This window comes from Lactuca virosa, chromosome 5 (genome assembly GCF_052849685.1).
Source record: "Lactuca virosa cultivar CGN04683 chromosome 5, Lactuca_virosa_CGN04683_v6, whole genome shotgun sequence".
Lineage (NCBI taxonomy): Eukaryota > Viridiplantae > Streptophyta > Magnoliopsida > Asterales > Asteraceae > Lactuca > Lactuca virosa.
In genome coordinates, this window is record NC_136430.1 from 67,200,932 (window position 1) to 67,220,285 (window position 19,354).

At 35.0% G+C, this 19,354-nt stretch overlaps 3 protein-coding genes, 1 non-coding gene and 1 pseudogene across 5 annotated transcripts; 1 reads left to right on the forward strand and 4 right to left on the reverse strand.

Moving 5' to 3' along the window:
* Positions 1-409: 409 nt before the first annotated feature.
* LOC145117104 (DNAJ heat shock N-terminal domain-containing protein) lies at positions 410-4,438 on the forward strand. The gene is made up of 18 exons (XM_079053412.1): positions 410-656; positions 755-824; positions 1,004-1,046; positions 1,135-1,212; positions 1,309-1,393; positions 1,481-1,618; positions 1,711-1,821; positions 1,918-1,975; positions 2,094-2,190; positions 2,277-2,312; positions 2,407-2,543; positions 2,624-2,748; positions 2,815-2,957; positions 3,042-3,173; positions 3,245-3,478; positions 3,570-3,629; positions 3,711-3,953; positions 4,078-4,438. Exons 1-18 carry the CDS (start codon positions 482-484, stop codon positions 4,207-4,209), a joined length of 2,097 nt encoding a protein of 698 aa, XP_078909538.1. The 5' UTR covers positions 410-481; the 3' UTR covers positions 4,210-4,438.
* Positions 4,439-5,274: 836 nt separating this feature from the next.
* TRNAT-AGU (transfer RNA threonine (anticodon AGU)) lies at positions 5,275-5,348 on the reverse strand. Its single transcript has one exon. It is a non-coding gene; the product is annotated as a tRNA-Thr (tRNA).
* Positions 5,349-5,972: 624 nt separating this feature from the next.
* Positions 5,973-8,781, reverse strand: LOC145117047 (two-component response regulator-like APRR1; annotated as a pseudogene). Its single transcript, XR_013712468.1, has 6 exons — positions 8,040-8,781; positions 7,765-7,923; positions 7,559-7,692; positions 7,317-7,481; positions 7,143-7,239; positions 5,973-7,010 (listed from the first exon to the last, which is right to left on the reverse strand). The product of XR_013712468.1 is annotated as a two-component response regulator-like APRR1 (transcript).
* Positions 8,782-11,228: 2,447 nt separating this feature from the next.
* LOC145115357 (protein NEN1-like) lies at positions 11,229-13,372 on the reverse strand. Its single transcript, XM_079051632.1, has 6 exons — positions 12,983-13,372; positions 12,734-12,891; positions 12,583-12,629; positions 12,436-12,499; positions 11,730-12,346; positions 11,229-11,641 (listed from the first exon to the last, which is right to left on the reverse strand). Exons 1-6 carry the CDS (start codon positions 13,260-13,262, stop codon positions 11,413-11,415), a joined length of 1,395 nt encoding a protein of 464 aa, XP_078907758.1. The 5' UTR covers positions 13,263-13,372; the 3' UTR covers positions 11,229-11,412.
* A 1,369-nt stretch (positions 13,373-14,741) lies between these two features.
* Positions 14,742-16,848, reverse strand: LOC145117752 (pentatricopeptide repeat-containing protein At5g66520-like). Its single transcript, XM_079054063.1, has one exon. The coding sequence runs from the start codon at positions 16,749-16,751 to the stop codon at positions 15,030-15,032; it is 1,722 nt and encodes a 573-aa protein (XP_078910189.1). The 5' UTR covers positions 16,752-16,848; the 3' UTR covers positions 14,742-15,029.
* Positions 16,849-19,354: the final 2,506 nt, after the last annotated feature.

Consider the following 19,354-nt stretch of genomic DNA (forward strand, 5'->3'; position numbering starts at 1 on the left):
AAATCATGAATTTTGGTATATTTAAAATCATTTTTCGATAAAAATAGCTTCTTAAAAATTAAAAAAATGAAAAAAAAAACTATGTTTTTGTATATATTAAAGTAATGATTAGCATAGTTTAAGGAAACATGTTTTGTTGGAAAACACATGTCTAATCCTTTCCCATTTCGCTGGCACGACGGAGGCTTTTGCCACAAAAATAAATAAGGGACCGAGAATGATTCCCCCATTATCAACCTTTTTTTTCTCAATTGAACCCTCTCTCTCTCTCTCTCTATATATATATATATATATATATATATATATATATATATATATATATATATATATATATATATATATATATATATATATATATATATTTTATTTTTGTGCACATAACTTTCAAAAGAAAAAAAAAAAAAAAAAAAAAAAAACATCCTAAAAGAAAACAGAATCTTCTTCCATCACTGCAACAATCCAACTCCTTGCTCAGCCTCCAATGGCGACGACTTCGGAGAATCCAAAAGCGACGATCCCGGAGATTCCAAAGGCGAAATCGGGATCTTTGCCGTCGATTGTTAAGGCGTATTGGCTACCGGCGATCCTGTTCTCCGCCTCCATGTTCTTCCAGCTTGTAGCTCTCCCTCGTTCTTTCCCGCCTTCTCATTACGACGGTTTGGGGCTCCTTACTTTCCAAACAATGTTAACCTACTTAGCTTCTACTCATTGCAAATTCACAGCTTAATTATTCGTTTTCTATTTGATTTTACAGTTCTTGGGATCAAAACTTACAGTTCAATTGAACAAGTGAATGAAGCCTACGAACACCTCTCTTCTAATTGGTAATTTCTAAATTATCCTTGCGTTAATCCTAACACCTGCTTAGTTTCTTGTAGTTGTATAGTTTCACTTCCCCAGTTATTTACTATGGCAAAGAAAGACGTCGAGTTCTATTTGTCTAAACCCTAATAATGATGAATAACTTACAAAGCATTACTAATTGAAAATTTCGACATTCCAGGAAAACCGATAGTGAACCTTCTTCAACTCTTGATATGATTAAGGTTGGTGTGATTCTTTACTGTACTCTTCGTTTTCTTGTTCTTAATGTTTAATACTTGAACAATTGATGGTGACATTGTTGCATTGCAGATTCAGTATGCTTTTGAACTTCTGAGCAATCCCATATGGAAAAGAGATTATGACATATTTAGCATTGATGAATATCTTGTGAGTAGCTTCTGACATGGTCGCAATATCCAATTTTCATTTTCAGTTTTGTATATAATTATGCAATATTAAAAATGCTTGCTTTGTTGACTGCAGCATGTAATGGAAAAGGTCAAGGAGAAATATTCCAGTGCATCATTTTCTGATATTAATCTTCCATTATTGAAGCCCACTTCATTTGGTTCGTTAAATTATCTGCTTCTTTAAATTTACCTTTGTAAAACTATAATCTTTATTTATGCAGTTTATTCATTTTATTTTGTAACAGAATCAGATCATGTTTTTGATGCCATTTCATCGGATAATTTTATTTCTAAGCTACAAAACAGCAGTGCATTGCTTGTTCAAGTTTATTCAGTTGGTAGCAGCCGATGTGCCCAATTTTCTAGTCTTTGGAAAAGAATTGGTATATATATTTTATTATTATTTTTATTTGTGTTTTTCTAAGATGTTTAATTTTTAACTTTTTTAGCATTTGGTTTCTTGTATATATTTCAGCTAGTTTATTGGATGGTATAGCAAATACCGGGATGATTGATATTAGGGATCTTAAGCTTGCAACATATTTATCTGAGAAGAAATATACAGGAGCTCCTTTCTATCGAAATGGTTGGTAATAATTAAATAATAATAATTAACCATATTATTTTTTTTATTAAAATATTGGATAATTTAATAATTCTCCAAGTTATTGATATGATACAGGTGTTCCTTCACTTTTGGCTTTTCCCCCTGGCTGTAAAACCTCAGATTGCATTGTGAGGTGAGTTTATGCGGATAATAATAAGTTAATAACCATATTATTGTTATTAAAACATAAAAAAATAAATAATTAATCTTCCAAATAATTTTTTATAAATTATACTTTTACAATTTGTTAGGTACACCGGTGAGTTGTCTGTTGATGCTGTTACTGATTGGTTTGCTACAACCATACTAAGCTTACCTCGTATTTCATACTACTCCAGGGACACTTTGGTAATTTCCATAATCTCTCTCCTCAAGTAGACATACATAATTTTTTTATTACATTGTTATAAAATGTAACATCTGTTTAATTACAGGCACAAAGTTTTTTAGGAAAAGGGAGTCGGCATAAGGTACATATACATTTTAACTTTCAACACTTTCTTTCACATTCAAATGTTCAATATTTTCTTAACTTTTTTTTTATTTTAATATTTTTTTTACTAGGTCAAAGTCATTTATGCTTCAAAAACAGGACAACGTGCCACACCATTCGTGCGCCAAGTGGCGAAAGATTATTGGTCGTATGCCTCATTCGCATTCACGGTTTACAATGAAGAAGAATCTATCTTTTGGTCAAACACGTAATTTTCCACTTTGACTTTTCTTATAACCGACTGTTTAAATTAATGATTAATTTTATTATATATAATAATAATTCCAGATTTGGTGTGGAAGAAGCTCCTGCAATTGTTATTTTAAGAGACCCTGGTGTCAAACCTCTAGTCTACCATGGCTCAATTAACAATTCAAGACTTATTGATATCATGGAACAAAATAAACATCAAGGTGCATAAATCATTTTTGTGACAATCTTTTTTAATAATATTATATTTAATTATTTATTTTTTTCAGTGCTTCCCCAATTAAGAAGTGTTACATCCATGGAGCTTGGTTGTGATCCAAAAGGCTACTCACGTGCTGGAAATGACACCACAGTTTGGTATTGTGCTGTTCTTATTGGAAGACAAAGCACAGAACTCCATAAAATGCGTGAAGTAAGATTCATATCTTAATTCATAAAACAATAGTCTTTTTTTTATTTTCTTGAAAGAATAATATTATATATTATATTGTTAAAGACCATGCGTAGGGTCCAAGAGATGCTATCAGATGGTGAAAATGTAAATCAGGTTGACCAATACCAATCCGCCATGTCAGCATTGAAGGAAAAAAGACTCACATTTGCTTGGGTGGATGGTGAAGCACAAAAGGTATACATAATTACATACACTAATCTTTTATTTTGGGATAATATTTGAATTAATTTTTTTTTTGTTTACAGAGGTTTTGTTTGTTTTATGTAAATGTGGAGGAGAGTTTTGATACATGTGGACCAAGGAGGGACATAACAGATGTCCCAAGGTTATTTCTTGTACGTTACAAAAGAAATGATACAGAAGCTAACAAAATCAATGAAAAAAACTCAATGAACATGTTTGCTACAATTGCTTCAAAGGATGTGGACCCCACATCCCAACTAGTGGCACTTTACAAAGGTTTAGATGAAGCCCCACAGGTTTGAATTTGAACATCTCTCCATGAAAAATATTTTTTAGATAAGTTTTTCTTCAAGTCTTGATATTTTTATATGTATGAATTTGTGGCAGATAATACAATGGATCTCTGAAACAGTCAAAGATGGTGATTCTAGAGATCTTCCCTTTCATGTGAGTTTTTTAATTTTATAAACAAAACTTATATACTTATATTGTGAAATGTGTGTTTATATAAAATTTGATTAAATGCAGAGAACATCAACTCCTGAGCTAGTGGCTGAGGATGTGGATCCTATTTGGTCAAAGGGTAGAGAACAAATTATTTCTTCAAGCAGGGGAATGAAACAGAGGCTTGAAAACATCCCTGAAAGAATTCATGATGTTATGGAAGATCCAAGGTTTGGTCCAATGTTGCTTTTGGGGGCATTGATGTCATTTGGTTTCATTTATTTGAGGAGAAATCAGTCCATTAAGTCAAGTCAAACAAATACCGAGGTAAACATTGGCTAACCTCTCTTTCTTCTTGTATTAATTCCAATGTTTTTTTTTTCGAAAAGAAATTGGAAGTGGAATGTTGCTATTTCTTGCATTTGTATCTGACGATTGTAGTATTTGACAGGGTGATGAGCGACCAAAAATGAGAAGGAGAAGGCCAAATAGCCATAAAAAGCAGGATGCAGCGCCTTCTATTACTGACATGCAACCACCTAATGCTTTCCAGATGCCATTTACAGATTCTGATTCTGATTAAAGAAACTATGCATAAAAAAATTGAAAGCTGCTTACATAAACTACATGAAACAAGAGGTCTTAAATTAATATATGGTAGGTACTTCAGATGTGACTTCATAGTTATATGTTCATAATGTATGATCATCCAAATCTTGAATTATTTTTACTTAATTTCTAATTTAGTCCCGGTTTTCATAACTTTGTTAACTACTTAATCAATCAATGTAATGATGATCAAGAATTGTTTTTGTTTTGTTGGGGTAATGGTGTTTAACCACTAAAGAAGTTTTCGTAAATTTTGGTTTAAATCAATTTATCTTTTAAGACTTCTAATTTTAATTCATGCTTTTTTTTTTCAGGATGTATGATCATCCAAATCTTGAATTATTTTTACTTAATTTCTAATTCATGTTTTTTTTTTCTAAGTTTTCCTTTATATCAAGAAAAGGTTTTCTCCAAGTCTTCTTGTATGAATCTGGAACTTTAAATTTAAATTAATTTTAATTAAGTTTTTAAAGCTTATAAATACCTTTGAATATTATATTACTTGCCATTTATGAATTTTAAAAAATTTAAAAATAAATCAAAAGATGTCTGTTTTTAGTTGTTTTTTTTTTCAATGATTTCTTGACCGGGTTGACATACATGAACCGCTTTTAAAAACCGGTGACAATCTTTGATATTTATATAATTGAGTTGTTTGTTTGAAAGCTTTCACAAACTTTGATAACCCTCTTTTATATAATACATGAATAAATTCAACATGACTAGAGATGTCGAGGACCAAAATGAACACAATAAATAGAATTTACAGTTTTGGCCATTGTAAAATATACATAATAATAATAATAAACAACAACAACATGACTACAAACCCTTAAATCTTTTACGAGTATTTTTGACCCTTGGAAAGCCCTTAAATCTGTTACGAGCTTTAGTATCCTTGTATATTTCCCCTACAAGAACCTGTCTATTTAGGACCAAAATGAACATGACTACAAACCCCGAGGAGCTGAGTGTAAACTGAAACCATAAAAAAATATATCCAATTTTGGTCCATCCTATAAAAACTCAAAAAAAGAATTGCTTTCATTGAGAGTCGAACTCAAGACCTCCCGCTTACTAAACGGGTGCTCTAACCAACTGAGCTATGAAAGCTTTTGCTTAGTGTCCAAGGTAATTTGATTAAATCAATTATATGTGAATTTATGATCTTTTTATCATATGAATTTATCAACATTGATGGATTTTAGAAGATTAAATATAAAATAATAATATCAGGTGTTCATATAAATTGTACTTTTTCTATTTTTTTTTGTGCTAGCATGAAAAGAAATAAAATTGTTTATATTTTTCATGACACATGGTTATTGATGAGATGTATTCTAATAATCGGGCTTTATTTAATTACAGAAATGGAGTATACCTCTTAAGTTTAAAAGTTAAATTTTAAAAAAGTGCTTTTAATTAAAATTTAAAAGTGTTTTTAAATGCAACTGCACATACGTTTTAAAACAACGTGATGCATGAATCTGTTGATAATTGCATCATATTGTGACTATGTTACGTCTTTTTTTACTTGAAAATTCAAAGCAAATAAGAAAAAATTATGGGTAAATAATATGGTTAATGTCATTCTTTTTATTCATTCCTTGTCAATTATTTTTCCCCCGTTCACATTATTGAAATTTCAAGAATAATATTAGTGGCTTTGTGGTATTCCAATTTTGGGTTTTCACTCAATTCTTGAGTTCTGCTTTGTGTTTTCTTGTGACGCAAGTATATTTCAATAAACCTCAAACAAATTATAATTTTTTTACAGGTTAGTGCTACCTAACCAAAATAAATGTACATAATAACATCCAAAAAGGAAAGGCATGTCTGAAATGAGTAGAGATTCCTCCTCCATCTTTAATTTACCATTTGTAGCTTCCCTTTTGTTTGTACAACACAAGTGCAAGAATGCTGGCTTCCTTTCCTCAGATTGACAATCATTAATAAATACCAGAAGCTGACTGACATATATATATTCCAATCAAGAATTGTTGCTGAAACAGTCATCACCACAAATTTCCAGTGGTGATCTTTGTTTTGTTACCAGAGTCATTGAGGAGAACAATCATCATCATCATCATCATCATGATTCATGAATATGAGTAGTGGATGTAGGATGCCCATTCAGATCCACATCTATCCCATTAACCTTTCTCACAAATTGTCCCCTGACACGAGGCCTTCTCTCAGCTAATTTTTTCCTATTCACATACCTTATTTTCTTATCATAGCAACGTTCTTTCCTCTTCTGCCTGAACTTCACCAAAGCTGCTTCTCTTCTATCCATTTTCCCCTCATTCTGCCCCTGCCCCGGTGGTGGTTGTACACAAAGATTAACCGGGTAGTACGGATATGATGTCATCCCAGGCATCTGATGATGATGATAATGTGGAACATGATACATTGCTGCTTCTGCTGATGATGGTGGTGGCATCATAACCTGATTCATCGCATTTGCACCATGAAGGTAATACGGATAACCAGAATGACGATTATACCCTTCTTCTATTTGTGCTTTGGGAAACTCTAGAGGAGGTGTAGATGACTCGTCCGGTGACACAGAACTGCCATGAAAGTCTTCTATTTGAGAAACATTTCCTCCATCACATGGCCTAACATTTTGATCCACTTCTCCACCAGATACTTTGTCAATTCTTGATGCCACTGGAGCAGTTTTTGTAAATATGCTTGATTTGACATATGTAAGAAATGCTGAAGATTGGCCTATCTTTAGTTCACTCTTCTTTGGACCACACATAACTTCCCCTGAAAACAATCCAGATATTTGATATTAGACTTGGTTTACTATGCTTTCAATATATTTATACAACTAGTTAGTTTACTATGTTCAAAGTTATGATAGAAGAAAATATAATCTAGATCGGATGAATTATTCACCTTGTTGATGGCCTTTGGTTTCTGGTAGATTAGACTGATTATTTAATAAACTAATAAGTTGTTTATCAGCATGGCCAGGAGCTAATATCACATTAATCTGAAAAGAAACAAGTCAAATTTTATCAAAACTGAATCCATGTAACTTGGCAATCTTCATTTATAGATGATTTTCACCTCGTTTGCACGATGGATTGATACAGACATCTCTAGATTGGCACTCTTTCGTGGCTTTTCATCTGTATCATCAGAAAATACAGTACTGTTTGTGTTAACATCACTATGGTCTGAAGGTACCACATCAAATTCACAGTTCATGAGCTTCTTCTCAGACAAACCAAGCTGCCAATTGCAAAAAGTAAAGGTTAGAAATGCGATGATCTCTCACTCTACAAGATGATAATAACAGGCATACATACCATTCGCCTTCTTCTCCACATGTGTGTCCACAAATTCAAGAGCTCATTTGTCCTTAAAGGCTTCACAAGATAATCAGCTGCTCCAAGTCTCAAACATTTGACAACAAGGGTAACTTCGTCCTGTGCAGACATCACTGCGAGAAGGAAAAAGGATGAGCTACTGGAAAATGAAAACAAGAAATGAATCCATGAACAACAAAGCTTACTGATCACAGGAATGCGTTGCAACTCTTTTCTCATGATGTATTTTAACATCTTCAAGCCTTTGGCCATAGGAAGATCGACTTCAGAAAGAATGAGATCGATGTTGGGTCCTTCAGCATTCAGAGCATCAATCACCTGCCTCGGTGATTTCACTGAAATCACTGTAAACCACAAAACATGCTCACATAACAGCACAGGAAAATATCAATGATAAACTAATTAGATCTGGTCTAACGCCTCAAATGAGCTCCCATATTTACAAATTAGAGTACGATACCTTGATAGGAACATTTACGAAGAAGAGTAAAAACCTCTCCTGAACCCTTCGAATCATTGTCACAAAGTAAAATTCTCACTTTACTGCGATCAATAAACCCATCCCCAGTCTTCCCAAAGTTAACTCCTCCAACTCCACCTCTGCCCAATGAGATTCCCTTCGGTTCCATCTCCCACATCAGTCAAATCAGACTCGCTCTATCCTTACACTTTCAACCACAGAAGCCTAGACAATCCCCCAAATTAAACAAGTATCAGAACGGAGTCAACACTAGAGAACTTCCATTACAGCACAAAATTTCGTGGACTTCAAATATAAAGGATTTGTCATCTAGGGTTATCGCTTCTAATTCTATTGACTCTATCAACATGAGATTACCACAGTTCTCACAAAACAAAAATGGAAAAAGAAAAATGAATCAGAAGTTCAGAAATGGAGATTAAACAATCAAATCCTCCTGATGTTCGGAAAACTCAGCCGAACCAAAAACGAAAAGTCTGTCGCAATCTAAAATACCTAAAGCAACGACTCAAATCTATCTCGAATCCCGCCGATCAAACGTCAGAAGTTAGCATGCCGAATTCGGCAGGGAAGTTTTGGTTTTTAGCGTAAGTGTGTGAGAGAGAGAACGAGATCTTTGATTGGTGTTGGATCTTGTAGTGGATACTTCGCAAATTCACTTTCCACAGTGGTGGATGCTACCATGCGCCATGGTTAGGCGAATATCCTGAGACGTTAGATCTGGTAGGATCGGAGTTGGGATGGGCGTATCGTAGGGTATCGGCGTACGTTAGACATAAGGCGGACGTGGAGAAAAGTGCACAAAAAAATGATTTGTGGAGCGCGTGAGGATAGTTTATTTAGGGATAGAGAAGAGGCCACGTCACAAAAAAAGAGATCTTTCCACGTCAGAAAAGAGCAGATATGATCATATTGATAGAGGGGACAGGGGGTTTAGGCCTAATTGGACACCAAAGACCAGAGGATAGGGGACCCATAATTTGTCATCTATTATGTAGGAGGGTATGAGTTATTTTCATAATTTCTTTTTCTAACATTTTTTTACATCGGCGCCACATCAAAACGATCAAATATTATTTTTATCCAACTACTAACGAAAGATTGTGTTACACATTTATAAATGCATAGAGATACAACTTGATTGGTATAGGCATCTTGTGTATGAAGGAATCTTGAGTTATCTAAAAGGCAAGGGTCGACCTCAAACAAAATATAAAGGGTAGCATACATTATTTTGGGGTATCACTTTGAAAAAATTAAATTATGCCTAAAATTTTCTCTAAATCCTTTACATTACGGTTGAAAAATTAAAGGGTAACACGGGCTACGTCCTTGGTTCCATTGCAGTACAGCCAGTGGCGAAACACAAGAGAGGCTGGGGGAGGCCATGGCCCCCCAGCTTTTTATCCTTCTATGTATGATATATATACGCAGTAAACAATTCCTTTTGTATAAAACTCTTTTCCATCTACTGTTAATCATAATAATTCTCAGATACTTTAGAAAATATATTACATAACTCATCTCACTCACATGCTGTTGACCTTGTCATTACTTTTAGATAAGAGTATATCAATTTTAAATGAGGTTTTAGATTACGACGAAAAAGATATATAATTAATAAAATTAATATTGTGGTTGAATTTAGTGAATCAAATAAGATGGGTAATGAAACGAGTTACCTTAGTTTTCTTCTATTATTTTATTTGAAGATTTAAATTATATATTTACAACTTTTTTATATACAATCATCTCTATTTAAAATGAATTCACATCCAAATAATCCGCTAAGTAAAAATTGAAATAATTTCATTAACAACAACCCTTTCCATATATAAACAAATAATATTTGTTTATTTTAAGTGATATAAAAGATACCATGTCAAAAATACAAAATCAATATTCATGTATTTGTATTGTATGGTTTTGTTCTAAAATACGATTACATAATAAACCAGAAAATAAGTTCTAGTTTGATTAACAATGTAAGAATATATCTTAATAGTTGTCTTGTCTTAATTGTTTGATGTATTATAACTTTGAACCATATTGAATTATATGGTTTTGTTTTGTTTTAGAATTTAGGTTTCCGGCCCCCTAGTTGTAATGATTGTGTTCCGCCCCTGAGTACTGCCTCCAGATGGTTTCCATCTCGCTAATTCCTTTTGGGCATACTGATCTCCCTTAAAGGTGAATATTCAGACCAATTTGAATCATGTGCATATAGTAGATCGATCCAAACCTATTTAGGACCAAACGGTCTCAGATTGGCTTGCTATTTCAGACCGACCGTAGGTCAATTTTGTTACAATCTTAAATTGGTCTTTAGAAAATAAATGTTGAATCGGTCTCATTTCGGTCTATAAACTGGTATAGACTAGGCTTTGACATGCCCATCCACCATTAGAAAAAAAAATCCAAGATTTTTGTTTCCACCTCAAACATTATTTCTTTTTTACATAACATACATACTCGCTTATAGGGTGTTTTTAACCGATTTTCTTTACAAAGGTGATTTAGAGGGTGTTTGAGATTGCTTACTTAATGTGTTTGTTACTACTAATGAATATTTTGAGTGTTTTGATAGAATAAATGAAATAAACAATATCAAATACTAATAGACATGACGTTGAAACATGAGTATGTCGTCTCAAAAATATATATAGCGTTCGTGTTAGGTGTGAGTTGTGAAGTCGGAAAAGGATTGGCTAGGTGTATTTGTGCCTTGTTACAAGAGTTTTTAACTTTTTTTTTTCCGGCTTTTTCCAATTACACATTAGACCATTGAATTTTTATTAACTTTTTGATATTAGGTGTGGATAAACTTCTAAAAACTTTATATATTTAATATAAATCTAGAATTATGTGTTTTTTAATATATATACAATTGCCCACTCAAGTCCCACCTTGGCACCTAAACATGTGATGCCATTTAAAAGTTAAAACCTTTCACATAATCAACCCATCAACCCCTTGGGACCCAAAAATCTTATAACTGATCGTACCCTGTTTGGCTTTCCATAACTGGTATGGGCTTTCTTTAACCGGGCCGAACCCGGTGGCAAAAGCACTTACCAAATCTTTTGCTCCCCTATGCCCACTTATTTCCAAAAAAAAAAAAAAGACCTTTTGGTCATCTCTACAGCTCTACTTATCAAATAGAAAAAAGAACAAAGAATAACAACATTTTGCATTGATGAATTCGAAACCCTAGGATCAGTCATTCACCTTCTACATCAACAATAAAACAAATTTCTTCCTTTCCAAATCTTTACAAACATTAAACCAAGATTCTTTTTCTAGAAGTCAGCCATTAGTGTGTGATCTATACACCAAAACCCTTCAATTAGAATCAAACAATCAGTTTCTTAGCCACTAATCGAACTCCAGCACTCTGTCTGTAGTCATATGGATCCAAAAGAAAACAAGCATCCACCAAGGAACCTGGACGAATCAAAGCCTCAAGTTCTGCCACGTCATACCTACTAAACATAACCCTTTCCACAGACAACGAAGATGATTCTTTCTGGTATATCTCTGTAATCCATCTTGCACTATCTCCTTCAGCTACAGTAGGTAGCCTGTAAAATTCCAATAACAATATTTAACATTTTTTTTTTTTAAATTACAAACCACATATTGTTCTTAAAAATGGGGAAAAAGACTTACTGTAATCTAACAGTAGGTGAGTTGTAAAACCCAGGCTTTCTGCTAACAACAGGTCTCCATTCTGAGTTACTATCAGAATCCACAAATCTCTTGGCAATATTATCACATGCATCAAGAACACCACAAAGATTTGGGGGCGCATCAACCACAAAACTTAGTCTAGGCCTTCCTGCTTGATCAACAAACTTTGTGCTTATTCCAAAACGTATCTTCAAGGCATTACATCGGATCTGCAATGGGGTGTTTCTGTGAAGGATTTGTATCTTTTGGGGTCCACGAAAAAAGGGGACAAGAGATATAGTAACAGAGGGTATGGAAACTTGATCAGGGTCAAGAAATTCAATGGTGTCAGTGTCACTGATGGCGGCAGTTTCAGCAGCTGCTGTTGGTGGTTCTTCCTCCATGGCTTCGTTTTCAATTTTGTCTATAAGTGGGCCCAAGTCAAACGGGTCGGGTTGAGCTTGTTGACCAACACCAGAAGCTGATTGATTTGGAGGGGAATTGGAAGATGATGGGCTAGTGCTTGGGCCAGTTGCATTTGCATTACTACGGGTTCTTGTGGTGGCATTTGGGGAAACCCAACTGTTTTCTGTAAATATATCTGGAAGACTTGATTCCTACATGAAGAGCATATCATAGTTTTGTTATACAGAAATGCTCATCTTCTTCACAAATGATAATGAATGAGCATTGCTTAAAAGCTTACCAAGAAAAGAACAGTTGCACAATACTTGAGAACTTCAAGATTCATTCGCACATCATCTAAACTTCTGAAAATGTTATTAAAAATGTTAAAATTTGTATTTTTTATGGTATGTGATACACGTTTGTGTTGTTAAAATGCCAGACTTACCGGTGTGATTGCTTTCCAAGCCCAAAATAATCTGCGAGAGTGGCCATCTGAACAAAAGAGAAGGAAGAGGATGAGCATAGCAATAGTTGAGAATCGATTTAAACACCCAAAATGAGTGTAAACTGTAAAGGACGAACGATTATATTTATACCTTCATGTTTCCAGCTCTCCTCCCAAATCTCTGTGTCAACAAAGCCAATGAATCAATGGTTCCCTTGGGCTCCGGTGGTGGTCTGTTAATCTGCGCAAACGCCTCCCTTAACCTCACGCAATCAAACCTAATTATATTGTGACCTGCCCATATCCTCCCTACCAAAAGATACAACAAACGCCCAATTCAATTAGTTAAATGTTTACAGAGAAACTTACTAGCGTAGGAAGATACTGAAGCTCAAATTACCATGTAAGATGTCGTAAACCTTATCCGCGATGTCAGAGAAGGTCGGGGCGGAAACGACAGCATCGGCGGTGATGCCGTTGGCGCGAACGGACAAGGTGGAAATGAGTGATAGGTCATGTGGTCTTACCAGCGTCTCGTAGCTTTCGAGCTCAACGAGCTTCCTAGGGCAAACCAGTATCGAACCGAATTCTAAGATGGCAAACCCCTGACCATGTCGGGTCGGGACAGTTGTTTCCAGGTCAAAGAAAGCTATCTCCGATCGATCTATGCTCGACACCATATCGCCAATCTGTGTGAAGAAGTTAGAAATTCGCAGAAAAGATTGAAGATTTAGGGCGCGAACTTGGAGTTGGTGTTGTGCAGGATTTTGGGTTATGTTTTTATAGGGGAATGGGCATCAAGCAAAGCACATGGGGTTTGGCTTTGAAGAGAAGTTTAGAAGAAACGTCTGGTATTACCTTTCTACCCTTTCACAAGAAAACGGTGTCCCCAGAAGGCAAGAACCTTTTCATTAAACTTGATCATAATAATAATTTATTTATTTTTTTCATGAAAATGACATTCTATTTCTACTCATATGGGAAAGAATTATCAGAAATCAGAATAATTTATTTAAGTATTATATTGTGTATTTCTTAAATAGAATAACATTTAGAAAAAGTCTTTATACGAATTTTGTAGCTCAAGAGAACATCGTTAAAACTACAATAGCTAATAAGTAATATCATTGTATAATGTGTGTTTTATCCGACCTTATGCCTCATCCACATGAAAAAGAACTCAACATCTTTCATGGCATAAATAAGTCAAATTTCTCCAACATGTTTAATATATTGTCATGCATACATGTGTTGAATGTGTATTATATGTGTTATTTGTGTATATTATGATAAATGTGAGACATAATAGAGAAATGGTGAGATGCAATAGGAAAAATGTTAGATGTTATAAAGAGAGAGAAGCTAGATAAAAGAGACATCAATTCAGGAGTGATAAGTTGTTATATTTTAGGCAGAATAACATTGTTTTGCTTTTAAAAGCTGCTAAACCACTTGATAGTTTAGAGAAAGTAAGGTTTTTTAACCATTTAAAGGCTTTTAATCCATCATGTATCAAACACGTTAAATGCTAACCGGATTCAGTGACCTCTGAATGGTTACATTCGATTGTTACCCCTGAAAGTCTGAAAAGTCAATGTTACGCTACTAAAAGTTGCTAAAATACTTTCTAATTTAGGAAGGCCATGTCACATTATAAAAAAATAAAAATAAAATCATTTTATTGTTTTATAAACAGATTTATATATTAAACAATACTTAATATCAGTATAGCTAATAAAATTTATACATTATACATCAATAGTCTAACAATTATATTTTATTATATATTTTGATTACTAATAAGGTAACAATGAAATAACTTTGTATTGCAAATTTTTGCGATTACTAAAAATGCAATTATAGTACACCATTATACAACTCGTGTACAGATATTATGTAATGTTTACTTTATTACACTTATTACATAAATTATTTTTATAATTAATTGAATAATATACTTAAGTTGATGTGACACAAATTTAAAAAAAATGGCGTAGATAGTCTAATTATCACATGTAACAGTGCCAATGATTATCTAAGAAATCCGGAAAAAAATATATATATAATATGTAAAAAAATAAAAAGAAAATCCCAAGAAGATATCCAATTGGAAGAGAAACTCCTCAAAGTTACCTAAGCATGAAGTAAAATGCAACATGTTGAACAAAAAGCAATATGCAAAGATACTTTATTAAAACAATCAAGTTTTCACATAAACCATTACCACAAGCAAACACCATCTTCCATGTCTTCCTATATACCACCTTCTAAACATCTTCTTTCCCAATTTACCCCCTTAACAAGTCATACTATAACCCCCATTTAAGACATTTCAATTTTCAACAAACAATGTTATATAAATGTGACCATAAAATATGGATCTTGATAGCATCATAGCATATGTAAATTGTAAAATTTCAAGAGCATAATAATATAATATAACTTACCTATTGAGTGATATAAGATTGAGCTGACTCATAAACATCAGGCTTGTATCCGGTTAACCCTGCTTCCATGGTGACTAAAAGAAGCATCTCATAAATCAAAGACACATCATGCTTATGCTTATGACTCCTATCACCTGCCAAAAACTCATGAACTGATCCACCAATCTGTATCCAACTTCTTCCAGGAGGCTTCTTAAGTGCCATTTTAACCATATACTCCCTCACATTTGCAACATCTTTCCACCTCTTAGCACCAGCATATACATTTGACAATAGTACTAAATAAGCAACAGCTTTATCATCTTCAAGATTCAAATCACCTATCTTTTGACCAATTTTGGAAGCAAGATCCACATTCTTGTGAATTCTACAACCACCAAGTAAAGCACCCCAGATTGCATCATTTGGCTCCATGGGCATGGATTCCACAAGCTTATGTGCTTCATCTAAAAATCCAGCACGACTTAACAGATCAACCATGCAACCATAATGCTCGATATTTGGCTCAATTCCCCAAATGGGTTTCATGTTTTTGAAGATATGACGACCTTCTTCAACAAAACCAGAATGGCTGCAAGCGTGTAAGACAGCTAGCATTGTTATGGCATCAGGTTGTGAACTATGATCATGATCATAATCATCTTTTGTGTCTTGAGAGTCTTGCATCCATTGGAAGACACTTAACGCGTCTTTGCCACGGCCTTGTTTTGCAAAACCTGAGATCATTGTTGTCCATGAGACAGTAGTTCTTGTTGGCATTTGAGCGAATAGTTTGTATGCATCATCAATAACACCACAACCAGCATACATATGTAAGAGTGCATTATTCAAACGAACTGTGCCTTGTTTGTTCTTGATGTGCCTACTTCTGTCAATGTAAGAATGGATCCATCTCCCCATTTTCAAATCACCGATTTCTGCACAAGCAGATAAAGCAGAGACTAAGGTCACCTGATCTAATTCCATATGAGCTTGTAACATTTCACGTAACAAAGATAGTGCTTCCTTACACCCCCCGTTATGTGCACATCCTGAAATTAACGTTGTCCATGAAACGATATTCTTCTCGGGCATTTTATCGAACACTCTACGTGCGCCATCAATGTCACGACACTTAACATATCCAGCAAGCAGTGTATTCCAGGTTACCACGTTTCTCTCACCCATTTCATCAAACACCTTACGTGCATTCTTCACTCCACTAGAGTCTCCCTCTCCGGCTACCGCATAAAGATTTACTAAATTAGTTTGCACGAACAGATTTGAACAAAACCCACCTGCTAAAACCTTCCCGTGAAGCTTCTCTCCCAATCGTAGCAGTTTCCCCCGAGCACACGCACTGATCACACACGAGTAAGTGTACTCGTCTGGCATTGCTCCTGATGCCAGCATTTCATCAAAAAGATGGACTGATTTACGAGGGGCATCAGTCCCGGCATACCCTCTAATGATTTGATTCCAGGAGGTAGTGCTAGGGTTGTTGATTTGTTCAAAAGTTTGGTGGGCATGATGAAGATAACCTGAAGATAGATACGATTGGAGCAACTTAACAATGATGAAATTTCTTTGGGTATAGGCGTTGATGATTATCTGGGCGTGGATTTGGGTGGTTTTTCTAATGGTGTTGGTGTTTTGGAGATTACTGAAGAGGAATTGTTGCAAAGATCTAGCAGTTCTAGGGTGTTTTAGAGCGAGGGCGGGAAAACCTTCTTGAACCAACATATAGAATAAACAAAATTGAACACCGTAAAGTGTGTCTCAAACGTCAATACCACTCTCCTCCTGTAGGTGGTTTAGGTCTAGGGCAAGGACAAACAGATATATAAGGTCTTGTGGTATACATACCACGAATCGATTCGTGGTCTAGTTGGCCACGAGAAAAGCTCGTGCACACCACCCTGATATTCCGTGGTCAGGCGTGGCCGTGATCCTTCGTGTTCCCGACGACGAATTCAAACGAAGAAAGGTGATTGGTGGTTGTTTTTTTTGCCGTTGAAAGTCTATTTTGCCTATTTCTTTTTTTTTCACACTCAATTCAATAACATAAATAAACTTTCTATTTTTACCAAAACTTACACCTCATTCTAACATTTATTCTATAAAACCACAAAACACATATACATGGATTCCACAAAACATATGGAATTTTTAAAAACTTTTGACTCGGATGACGACGTAGAATTCGTCGAGACATTCTTAAACGTTGTGCAACACATTCACGACGAAGAAAGTTCGAATGCTGCTCGTACAAGGGCGGTCGTCAATCGTGATCGCCAAGCCGCACACGACTTATGGGTACGTGATTACTTTGCCGATAATTGTCTTTATAATGACGACTCGTTCGAACGTCGTTTCCGTCTGAATAAGGCTATATTTTTACGTATTAGTAATGCTTTAGAATCTCATTATGATTTTTTCAAACAAAAACTCGACGCTAGAGGAAGAATGAGTTTTAGTAGTATACAAAAATGTGTGGCCGCTCTTAGGTATTTGGGATACGGTATAACATTTGATGCATCTGACGAATACTTGAAAGTATCCGAGAGGACCACAATTGAATGTGTAGATTGGTTTTCTGCATGTGTTTATGAGGTTTTTCACGAAGAATATTTGCGCAAACCTACTCAATTCGGCTCATGAAGAGAGGCATGGATTTCCGGGTATGCTTGGCAGTCTAGATTGTACGCATGTGGCTTGGGAAAAATGTCCAAATGCATGGCGTGGTCAGTTCACTCGAGGAGATATAGGTGAACCAACTATCATCCTAGAAGCTGTTGCATCTGAAGATTTGTGGATATGACATGCCTTTTTTGGAGTAGCGGGGTCTAACAACGACCTTAATGTTCGTGGTCAGTCACCACTTTTCAACGATATTTGGATCGGCAAAGCACCTGATATGACGTTCACGGTGAACGGGCACGCGTACAAATACGGTTACTACCTTGGTGATGGGATATACCCGGATTATTCTACATTGATGAAGGCATACTCGGTTCCTCGAAGTGAAAAGGCAAAGTTGTTTACAAAAAAAAACAGGAATCGGCGAGAAAGGATATCGAGAGGGCATTTGGAGTCCTTAAGCAGACATGGCATGTAGTGAAATATGCTACACGACTCTGGGATAAAGAAAGAATTAAACGAATGGTCCTGGCATGTATTATAATGCATAATATGATTATTGAAGATGAAGGTCGAACGATTTGCACGTATGATCCGAACGACGTTGTCGTTCCAATTTAGGAGTTCGTACCCGGAACGAACGCGTTTTTAGAGCGAGTTGTTGAAATTAATAACAGTGAAACGTGTTTCAATCTTCGAGAAGATGTCGCGGAACATTTGTACCAACATAGCATGAACGACGATTAGGTTTTTTATATGTATGTTTGTTTGTTTTTTTTAATTAATGTAATATTTTTTTTCTAGATTAACTAAGTAATGTAGTTTGAAGTTGTAATTTTATTTTTATAATTAATGAAAAACTAGTTTTAAAAAAATGAATGCTTTTTAATTATAAAAAATGTAATTTTATTGTATTTTTGAATTAAAAAAATAAAAATAATGATGTGGAGTGGTGTGTTAGTGGTAGGTATCTCATGTTAGTGGTAGGGGAATGTGGTGCTGATGTGGCACCCACCACATATGTGGTATGTGGTGGGTATAACGGATGGCCTAAGATACTAGTTTATAACCCGAGGAAACCACAGTTACTAAATTAATTAAAGATAAAACTGCAAATTTGGTCTCTGTGGTATTCAAAAAACTTTGGATAGGGTCAAAAAAGTTTTCAACTTGTATGGATGGTCCAAAATCAAGAATTTCTTTTGGTTTTGGTCCTTGGAGAACTTAAAATGACTCTTTTACCCTTTTCATTTGTTTTTTCTATTTTCTTTATTAACTTAAGTATTTAAATATTTAGAAAATAAAAAAAAATAGTATACCCCACCCCACCTTATCATTCCATCGGTAACCCCATCTCTCTCTCTCTCTCTCTCTCTCTCTCATAAACCAACAGAGAACACAAATCCCACCTTCATAAAAATAACCCCAAATCGACTTCATCCTGAAATGCAAGGAAAAAACCCTAAATTGGTGGTGGTGGGTTTAAATTTAAGAGACCATTGAAGCCCTTCTTGGTTATTTTCTTGATTTTTCGGCTGTTGAGGAAGTTGTTGCTGCTTCTCTATGTCGTCACCGACGAATGAAGGGGGAGGGGGAGAAGATGAGTTGTTGTTGTTGTCTACTATGGTTAGAGGTGCGGTGACGGTGGTGGTGGTTTGTTGAAGTTGACGGCGGCGGACGAGGATGGAGCAGTGGAGCTCAGCCAA

Coding starts and splice junctions, on each gene's coding strand:
- LOC145117104 (XM_079053412.1), top strand. CDS start 482: ATGGCGACGACTTCGGAGAATCCAAAAGCGACGATCCCGGAGATTCCA. Junction 1,394..1,480: donor ATTGAAGCCCACTTCATTTG/GTTCGTTAAATT, acceptor ATTTTGTAACAG/AATCAGATCATGTTTTTGAT. Junction 3,479..3,569: donor GTTTAGATGAAGCCCCACAG/GTTTGAATTTGA, acceptor AATTTGTGGCAG/ATAATACAATGGATCTCTGA.
- LOC145115357 (XM_079051632.1), bottom strand. CDS start 13,262: ATGGTGTCGAGCATAGATCGATCGGAGATAGCTTTCTTTGACCTGGAA. Junction 12,892..12,982: donor GGTTTACGACATCTTACATG/GTAATTTGAGCT, acceptor ATCTTTTGGTAG/GGAGGATATGGGCAGGTCAC. Junction 12,500..12,582: donor CTTGGAAAGCAATCACACCG/GTAAGTCTGGCA, acceptor TAACATTTTCAG/AAGTTTAGATGATGTGCGAA.
- LOC145117752 (XM_079054063.1), bottom strand. CDS start 16,751: ATGTTGGTTCAAGAAGGTTTTCCCGCCCTCGCTCTAAAACACCCTAGA.